The sequence below is a fragment of the Mauremys reevesii genome, linkage group 16 (genome assembly GCF_016161935.1).
Source record: "Mauremys reevesii isolate NIE-2019 linkage group 16, ASM1616193v1, whole genome shotgun sequence".
Lineage (NCBI taxonomy): Eukaryota > Metazoa > Chordata > Testudines > Geoemydidae > Mauremys > Mauremys reevesii.
The window spans coordinates 8422793-8433016 of NC_052638.1; the positions used below are offsets into that span (position 1 = coordinate 8422793).

At 51.4% G+C, this 10224-nt stretch overlaps 1 protein-coding gene across 3 annotated transcripts in view; it reads left to right on the forward strand.

Moving 5' to 3' along the window:
* The window catches only part of ADGRG1 (adhesion G protein-coupled receptor G1), a 36422-nt gene extending 31135 nt beyond the window's left edge, over positions 1 to 5287 (forward strand). For all 3 annotated transcript variants that reach the window (XM_039503011.1, XM_039503009.1, XM_039503010.1), the window contains 6 exons: positions 436 to 536; positions 667 to 785; positions 1523 to 1797; positions 2461 to 2569; positions 2954 to 3222; positions 3701 to 5287. In XM_039503011.1, coding sequence (XP_039358945.1) covers positions 436 to 536; positions 667 to 785; positions 1523 to 1797; positions 2461 to 2569; positions 2954 to 3222; positions 3701 to 3834 — 1007 coding nt within the window. In that variant the 3' untranslated portion in view covers positions 3835 to 5287. The remainder of the gene's footprint in view (positions 1 to 435; positions 537 to 666; positions 786 to 1522; positions 1798 to 2460; positions 2570 to 2953; positions 3223 to 3700) is intronic.
* Positions 5288 to 10224: the final 4937 nt, after the last annotated feature.

The window sequence follows — 10224 nt, forward strand, 5'->3', positions numbered from 1 at the left end:
ACTCTGTCCTCCTCCAATCTGTGTCACGCACTCCAGCTCCCTGTGACTTCTCCTTTGCAGCCTCAATGGGGGATTGATTTGACGGACTCCCCTCATCTGTAAATCCTGCTATTCCTCTAATGCCAGGGATACAGTCCCTAGATCTCTGTGGATGGCTCGATCTCAGGCGGTTTCCCCATGGATATCCCAAAAAATCTGTCCCAGGCCCTGCTCCCTATGCAGATATGGGTGAGGGTGATTTTGGGTGCAAAGAGTTCCCAGTATAGCAGTGCTGCCATGTGATCTGTACAGGAGTCACTGGGCCCCATTGCAAAGCACTCTCTCATTCTCACCTGCTTGCAGACACCGTGAGTCAAACACTTTCTGTGAACATTGACTTGGGCTGAGTGTGTGAAACCTCCCACCTGCAACAGGAAACTGCTTTTCTCTTTGCAGATGCCCACGGCAGCTGGAAAAGTGATGGCTGTGAAACAGAGATGGGTAATAACCAGACAGTTTGCCATTGCAACCACCTCACCTATTTTGCTGTGCTGATGGTGGGTACCGGGTACCAGCTCCCACTCGAGCTCTCTGCATCCTCACTGCATGGTCTCCGCAGTGATGGGTAAAGCTCTCAGCTCTTGCCCAGCATGGCTCTAACAACTCCCCTGTCCTCTCCATTCTCAGATGTCGTCTCCAGAGATAGATTACATCCACAGGGAGTACCTGACGATTATCACCTACATTGGCTGCATTATCTCAGCTGTGGCTTCCCTCTTCACCATCATCTTCTTCTGCTGCTCCAGGTACAGTACTATGGTTCGGGGCAGGGGATTAGCGAGCAGCCTGTAACTCATGCTCATGCTGACCAGTTCGCTACCCCATGCAGGGAGCATCCCCCTCGGCTGCCATTACACACAGATTGGCCAAGATTTTCTAAAGGGACTAGTGATTCTGGGAGCCCAACGTGAGACACCTGAAAGGGGCCTGATATTCAGGAAGTGCTGAGCACCCACCCCTAGAATCCAGACCCCATTAGAGGGCCTCCAGATGGGCCCCCAGAACCACCTATCATTTTTAATCATCTTGACCACCATTTTGGTCTTTAGCACTAATGCAGTGAGCGTGGGCACGCACAGATCTTTAGCAGTGTGTTAACAAGCGGCTGACACAGACTAAAAGAGGCTTCCTTTGAGAAATTAGGCTGTGCACAATGGCCAAACCTGTCGCCTACACACACGGTTCAAAGGCCAGAAGAGATGTAGCTTCCCAGTGAAACAAGGAGACCAGGAATGCTCACCTGTTGCGGTTACCGGTGGCTCAACATGTTCACCCATCACAGCCATCAACTGGCCATGCACGTGTGGAATAGGCGCTGGGCTCACCATCTCCTGTTGTTAAGACACAGATCTCTTGTGTGTCTCTGGTTAGTGTGAGCTGCTTGAATCAAAGCACTGGAACCCTATTGTGGGGTTTTGTGGGTGCTGGGTCTGGGACTCCCAGACAGGAGCAGGAGTGAAATCTCTTCCTCTCCCTTTCCCAGGAGGAAGCACAGAGACGGCACCGTAAACATCTACATTCACATGAACCTGCTGGGGGCCATCTTCCTGCTGGACGTGAGCTTCCTCCTTACTGAGCACTTGGCCTCCATCGGCAGCGAGGCAGCCTGCAAAGCCAGCGGCATGTTCCTGCACCTCTCTCTGCTGGGCTGCCTGACCTGGATGGGCATTGAGGGCTACAATCTGTACAGGCTGGTGGTGGAGGTCTTCAACACCTACGTGGAGCACTTCATGCTCAAGCTGTGCCTGGTGGGCTGGGGTGAGTACAAAAGGAGGCCGAGATGGCCCTGAGAACTCCAGGCCTCAGGACTGTTCGCCCCTAGAAGACTTTCCTCTTGCAAGGATAAGAGGATGATTTGCTCACCGTCCATAAGTACCTACATGTGGAAGAGATTTCTGAGGGCAGAGGCTGTTTCATCTTGCAGGCAAAGGCATAAGATGAACCAATGTCTGGAAACTAAAGCTAGAGAAATTCAGGCTAGAGATCAGTCCCCTCACTGTTCAAAATTGTGCCTAAAGCATTGGCAGCTATGGTGTCTCCATCACTAAGGCTTTAAGTCAACATTGGCTGTCTCTGTAAAAAAAAAATACACTGTCGCTCAAACACCAGCTACGGGCAGGAGGCACTGGGTGAACTTCTCTGGCCTGTGCTGTGCAGCAGGTCACGCTAGATGATCACAGTGGTCCCTTCTGGCCTTAACACCCATGAACCTATGAGCAGTGTGGACATGAGGACCCAAATCTGTGCCGAACCATCCCTGTTCAATGCACTGTCCTCAGTCCACCGCTAGGGTGGCAAAGGGTGTGAGAGAACAACACGGTCAATTCCTTAGGAGTTGGAAGGATGGGCTCCTTTTTCAGGGACCTGCAAAGACAGGAACTGGGGCTAGGGAAACTATCTAATGCTGTTCTCTGCATCCAGGGCTTCCCATTTTTATCGTGAGTGTGATCTTCCTGGCGAATCAGACAAATTATGGACTATTCCACATTGAAGTATTTGAATCCCTTGAGAAATCCACCAATGCAACCATGTGAGTAATTGGAATGGCATCACCATGGTCCTGGTTATACCGTCGCTAGCAGTGCCCCCTCCCGTGAGTCAGTTGCACAGGGTTTGCACCCTGGATCATACCAACAGATTACATCCCCTCTGCTGGGGGTTTCCCTGACACCTTTTCTTCCTCCTGCCTCTCAATCCATCCAGCTCCCCAGCTGGAGTAAATCAGCAAAGCTCTTGTGACTTCAGTGGAGCTGCACTGCCTTACATCAGCTGGGAGACCGGCCTCCATGTTCAGCTCTGGGCTGGAGGCTGAATGTGCCAGGGGGTTCCCTCAAGCTCTATCAGATCAGACCTTCAGCCCCTCTTAACCCAGACGATTCCGGCCCTGAACTATCTGCCTTTCTCTTCCCTCCAGATGCTGGATCACAGTCCCCCTGATCCATAACATTGTGAACCTGGGCTTCTTCAGCCTGGTGTTCCTCTTCAACGCGGCCATGCTGGGAGCCATGGTGCGGGAGATCCTCAGGCAGAGAAACAGAGGCCACGAGCTTAAGCACGCCCTGGTGCTCCTGGGGCTGAGCCTCGTGCTGGGCATCCCCTGGGCACTGGCGTTCTTCTCCTTTTCCTCCGGATCGTTCAGGCTCGTCATCATCTACCTCTTCACCATCATCAACACTTTGCAAGGTGAGTGCGCAGTGCCGGGCGCACTCTCCTGGCAACATGGGACCTGGCGTATGTGCCGTCACCCCGGGGTGAATTTCGGGGGTAAATGGCAAAGGAGTCTGGAGTCTCTCCAAGGAGCAGCTGATGAGGCTCTGACACAACCCTGTGCCCTATTCCTCACCGTGGGGGGAGAGGCTCCCCTCCGTACTAGAGCGTGCCTCGCTGTAGGTAGGGATCTCTCCTGCAGGGCCCTGGGATTTTCTGTGCAATAGCACCCAATGGCCACACGAGGGTGCCACCAGCTAAGGCTCGAGACCGTGCTCTGCTCCGTTAGTACAGGGATAGATCCGAGACCCTGTTAGCTCAGTTCGTCTGACGTATAGTTTGTTCCTTTAAAGTGGCAGTAGTGATGGGATGAGCAGGCAGGGTGCCAGCCTCCCCCTGCATTCAGCTGACCCATTGTCCTGCTCTCTGCATTACCCCTGCCCTTTTCTCACAGGCTTCCTCATCTTCCTCTGGTACTGGACAATGGTGCTGCAGGTCAGAAAGTCAAAGTCAAAGTCCTACCCCTCACTGAACAACTCCGACAGCACCAGGTTGCAAGTCAGCACCAGCCGCACGAATGCAGACTGAATCACCCCCTTTCTCTGGTCACAGCTGGGACTGTCTCTGCCCCGTGAGTCAAGAACCAGGGATCGTGCTCCCGGAGGGGAGGTGGGGGCATCATATTTGTCTGATGCTCCTGCCTTGCTACACGCAGCCATGTATAATCGCAAGGAATGTCGAGAAATTCACACACACCCCCAGACACTCTGAATTGGGATCAAGTCGGGGGGAGGGATAGCTGAGTGGTTTGAGCATTGGCCTGCTAAACCCAGGGTTGTCAGTTTAATCCTTGAGGGGGCCATTTAGGGAACTGGGGAAAAATCTGTCTGGGGATTGGCCCTGAGTTGAGCAGGGGGTTGGACTAGATACCTCCTGAGGTCCCTTCCAACCCTGATATTCTATGATCAGCTAAGAGCACAGCAGTAGCTTGGTTTCTCTCTGCACATTCCCTCCTGGATCTCTCCAGTCCAGCCCTGCCTGGTTCCCAGCTGCATTAAACTCCATTCTTGTAGCACAGGTACACAGCTGGGCTCCCAGGTAGATCACCCCTTCAGTATAAACGTCACTGGAAAAGACAGAGGGTGTTATAAGCCAAGAGGGGCTGCAGCCTTCTCTGACAGGGGATCAGGGACCTAGTCTGTTTCATGCTCCTTTTAAAGCTCTTTCCACAGATCACAGCTTAGAGGAAGGGCAGGGGAGAGCCTGGTATCCACCTCTCCCAGGGCTCCAGTCACATCAGGCAGCTGCCAAGTGAAACCACAAGTGCAGAGGAGAGATTGGGCAACTGTAAACGTTTCATTTTCTTCAGAATGCAGCACAGGCCCATGAGCGGCTGTGTCAGGTCCAGACTGGACCAGGCAAAGAGATCCAGGCAAACACTATGGAGTAGGCAGGTGTGGGTTATGTGCACCTTAAATAACAAGGCCTGGGGGGTGCTGTCACCCCTCCTGCCCAAGGTGTGTGGGGTGCCATGGGGCTGTAGCAGACACCCTCAGGGTAGAGGTGCAACTCAGCGCTCTATCTCCCATTCATCAGACCTGCATGCTGCTCTGCCGGTGCTTCCCCGCCAGCTACCCAGCACTGGGCCTGGAAGATCAAGCCAGCCAGGACAGAGTTGATGCTAGAGAGTTGAGGGATGCTCCAGAGGCCATGGCAGAGCTGGAGATTGCTGATCCCATTCCTGAAGGGGGGTTGTCCTCCTGTTGCCCTGTAATTTGGTGATGTCCTTGGGTTCTTCACATGGGCCTAGAATCCCAGCTTGCTTCAATGATTGTGAAAGCCTCTTTTTATCAGCAGCTGGCCAGGAACTTTCACCCTTCTCTTGCACATCTGGCTTGCACTTACCCAGACTTGGGTTACTTCTGGTTTGGTCTAATCTAATGTGATCTTTTCGGGCCTATACTTGTAGTCCACTCAGAAGCTACAGCCGGTGGAAGATGTTTTGATAGATCAGTAAATATTAAACCAGTACTTACATAGATTCAGTGGCTGCTTCTTTGCTTCTGGGTGCAATTCAAGGTGTTGACTTTAAATCCCATAAGGTCGGGGTCCCAGCTACCTGAGTGGGACCCACATGATCCAGTGTGTGGCTGTTGAGATCATCTGGGGCACTGGATCTAGCCGTCCTAAAGAAAGATAATCCCAGAACTGGTTACTGTCCATCACTGACTTAGGAGCTTCTACTCTGGAGTTAACTCCCCACACGGAGTCCCAGAGAGGCCAAGTTTGCTAGGGCTCACTTCTCCTCTCACACTGATGTAATTCATGGGCTTTCAGTGGCATTAAAACAAGTGTAAGGCACCCGATTCTGATTGCAAATCAATGAGGGCTGGACAGCTCAGCCCATCTGTGTTGTAGGAAATCTCCCTCGTGTGTAGGTCGCAACGCAGGGTCACTTCCCCGAGGGGTGGGGGGTCACATCTGATTTCTGCTTATTAAAGTGTTACCACTCAACTGCAGTCTGTCAGTGGGACTTCATTCTCTACTTGATCCATTGTTGGGATTTTATTCTCTACTTGATCCCTGTTGTATTTTTAGAGAGAGATTTTCAAAGGTACACATGGCAGGTAGGCACTGAAAGTCGATGGGAATCAGGACCCAAGTTGTCAAAGAGATTTAGGCACCTAACACCCAAAGATTTCTATGGGGCACCCCTGTACCTTTGAGGATCAAGACCTAGGTGCCCAGCAGCTGTATGTGCTTTTAGAGATTTCCCCTGTATGTGCTGTGTAATCCCATCACACACAAGAGAACTGCCACGAACTCTTCCAGTTCCCACAGCGTGGCATGGTACCAGTGGGCTCCTTCTTCCTGGCTTTCCAGCCCTTGAACTAAGCTTCACAACACTCCGGGGAGACACGCTTGCACAAGAAGCTGGGGAAACTCAGGGGTTAAGCAACTTGTCTGTGTGGTAACAGAGCTTCTACCTTCCCAGCCCACGTCTTGGCCACAAAGTCGGTCTTCCTCTGAAGTGTCAGAGCCGCCTCTCAATCAGCTTTACGCAGCACTGCGAGAGACATTACTTGCCCAACTGCAAATGCCTGGTATAAAATACTGAGATCATCACAACGAACATGCTTCAGCATGGAACAGGCCAAGGGGTTCTCACTGAAAAAGAGGAACATACCACAGTGGAATAAAATGCACTCCGGGTGATGGGATGCGTTATAAACTTTCATATTGCCACTTCTTTGGAGAGAGTTGCTCAAGAGGCATCCCCATGAGTGGTCCTAGCTACGTAGCAATAAAGACATCTGCCCTTTCTGCCAGTACCGACGTGTGTAGGAGGAAGGATGCATAATGGGTGTATCTGGCCTATGCTTGGGCTCTTTTCATTCAATTCAATAAATTATGCAGGTGACCCCAGACTAGTGCCACAGTCTGCAGCATCACAAACGGCAGCAAAAAGTCACGTCCAAAAAAGTTTTTACATGATTTTGCATCTGCCTCCCACTGGAGAGACTCATTGTGCACAGTCCCATGCACAGGCCTCAGTGCAGATGAAAGACACACATGCATATGTGTGTGTTAATAGCCAGGGCCTAGTGGGGACATGCAGAAGGCTGCCATCCCATAAGAAATGATACATTGCAGAGAGGTAGTGTGGCCAAGCATCTAGTGTGCTGGGACTCAGAGGAGCTAGATTTGAGTCCCAGCTCTGCTGCTAAATGACCTTAGGCAAGTCACCCCTGTGCCTCAGTTTCCCCAGCTGTAACATGGGGACAATGATGCCGACCTCCTTTGTCATCCATGGATGAAAAGTGCGAGGTAAAATTATTGTTAGTGTGTGAGAAATTGAGAGTGATCATGTCCTTATGCACATACACACAGGGGTAGAGTTAAGGTGGTCCCATTACCATTTCCCAGCATCCGCGTGCTGAGCCCTGAAACTGTCGTGCTCTCTGGTGAGCATTTAGCAAAGGCTCCATTGCGAACACTAGCCCAGAAACACGGGGGGGAGGGGTCCTTTGCTGTTACAATCGTTGCCTTCTTGTGCCAGTCTCCCAGGTACCACCTCAGCTCATGCCCGAGGCTCATAAGTAGGATTCCCACCGGATCTCATGCCAGTCCCAGTACCAAGTGATTGTTAATTAATTTATTAGCTTCACACACAACCTACTTCGGAGGCTGAATTACAGCCCTGTGATTCAATGTGGACAAACTGAACTCAGTAAAAGGGCACGGATCATGCACAAGCCAATTACTAGTCTATATTGGTAGTGCCGAGGAGCCCTCGTTATGGGCCCGGACCACGCTGTACAGCAAACACTGAACAGGAGATCCTGCCCCACAGAGCTCACACGCTACGCTGAAGGTTGCACGCCCAGCTGCCTTTACTCACTTCTTTCACACGGGATCGTGTTGCTTTGGCTGGTGGGGAATGAGCCCCAGTAGGTTCCAGCACATTGTTCCATAGCTGCCCGGGCTCTGCCAGGGCTCACGAGCTTCTCCAGTCCAGCGAGGCACCATCACTGAGATGACACCCAGGGAGCAGAGCTGTTGTGCAGGGGTCATTTTTTCCCATTGCTACGTTTGTTTAGGGTTCTGGGTGCCAAAAACTTTGCGCTTACTCACACAAGGGGATATTTGTATGCATGCACTCATGGGGTCCTGGCATGGGCAAAAGGATGGTAAGAGGAGCAGCTCCTCCAGCTGATTTACACTGGCAGGCGTTCAGCCCTATGGTGACTTACACAGTACATAGCCCTGGAGAGCCGTGATACAAAAGGAGGAAGATGCGCATTGGTGTGGGTGTCTGCACTGGAGGAAGACGCGCATTTGTGTGGGTGTCTGCACTGCACGTTCAGAACGTGCCGCTACCAACCCACCAGCACTGGGGGGAAAGAGTTCCCAACCCTCGGTGTGGGGAGAGCTGCAGTGCAAAGTGTGCACATGCACACACACGCATACTAGCTTTCAACTTCATTAAGAGCAAACAGGAAGAACGGTCTATGCAAATCTGGCTCTGGGTGCTAGCGAGAGCTCTGTTGCTCAACCATTCTTGAGCAGTGAGGCAGAACTACGACTGCTGACAGTGTTGTTATGAAGGCGTGGAGCCATTGGCTGTCAAAGACATATGGAGGGGCTTTCCCCAGAGGGAGACGTATGTATCCAAGCAACACAGAGAAGCGACAATGCAGCAAGTTTCAAACTAGGTGGGAAAAAGTCTTTTAGCCTAAAAAGGGTTGTCTCATTCATGAGGGTGGGTCAAATTATTTGCATGCCAGTGTGTGTGGAATCTCTGATTGATCAATATGCCCCCCCTCCTGTAGAGAGCTGCACCCCCTTACCAGACCACCCCCTTCCAGCACGGTGCAGGGCAGCAGCCTCAGTTTCCTTATCTGCTGCTCCCTCCATTCTCCAACTTTTTTCTGGGGTGCTGCGACTTAGGCTCCCAGCAAAGTCACCTACAGATCCACCCCGTCCAGGCTCCTGGTTCAAAACAAGTCTTGAGCAACATACCCATAAACTCTTCCCTTTCCTCCAGGGAGCTCTGCTAGGGACCCACCCCTGGACTTAACCATCTTGATCGTTCACAGGGAGCCCTCTACACACCTGCTCTCTTTGCCTGTCCCCTTGCAACGGAGAAGGGCTCTTCCTTTTAAGCCTCTCCCTGAAAGCCTGTTTCCAGCTCCAGGTGCCTGCCTTTGGGCTAATTGGGCCCTCAATGTAGCCTATTAACCCCCTCCTGGTTTACACAGAAGCTTGTAGGTCCCATTATGCTAGGTCTCATAGACTCACAGACTTTAAGGTCAGAAGGGACGATTATGATCATCTAGTCTGACCTCCTGCACAACGCAGGCCACAGAATCTCATCCACCCACTCCTGGAACAAACCCCTAACCTATTTCTGAGCTATTGAAGTCCTCAAATTGTGGTTTGAAGACCTCAAGCTGCAGAGAATCCTCCAGCAAGTGACCCGTGCCCCATGCTGCAGAGGAAGGCGAAAAACCTCCAGGGCCTCTGCCGATCTGCCCCAGAGGAAAATTCCTTCCCGACCCCAAATATGGCAATCAGCTAAACCCTGAGCATGTGGGCAAGACTCACCAGCCAGCACCCAGGAAAGAATTCTCTGTAGTAACTCAGATCCCAACCCATCTAACATCCCATCACAGACCACTGGGCATACTTACCTGCTGATAATCAAAGATCAACTGACAAATTAATTCCAAAATTAGGCTATCCCATCATACCATCCCCTCCATAAACTTATCAAGCTTAGTCTTAAAGCCAGATATGTCTTTTGCCCCCACTACTCCCCTTGGAAGGCTGTTCCAGAACTTCACTCCTCTAATGGTTAGAAACCTTCATCTAATTTCAGGTCTAAACTTCCTAGTGTCCAGTTTATACCCATTTGTTCTTGTGTCCACATTGGTACTAAGCTTAAATAATTCCTCTCCCTCCCCAATATTTATCCCTCTGATATATTTATAAAGAGCCATCATATCCCCCCTCAGCCTTCTTTTGGTTAGGCTAAACAAGCCAAGCTCTTTGAGTCTCCGTTCATAAGACAGGTTTTCCATTCCTCGGATCATCCTAGTAGCCCGTCTCTGAACCTGTTCCAGTTTGAATTCATCCTTCTTAAACATGGGAGACCAGAACTGCACACAGTATTCCAGATGAGGGCTCACCAGTGCCTTGAATCTTGTTAGCAGCCTAAGCACTGAACCATATTTCCTCTCTAAAATTTGGCCTCATGTTTATTCCTAACCCCTCCCTGATGCCAGGGCCGCCCAGAAGGCGGGGGGCAAGTGGGGCAATTTGCCCCAGGCCCTGGGCCCCGCAGGGGCCCCCACGAGAATATAGTATTTTGTAGTATTGCAACTTTTTTCTATGGAAGGGGCCCCTGAAATTGCTTTGCCCCAGGCCCCCTGAATCCTCTGGGCAGCCCTGCCTGATGCTCCAGGGATGGGAAAG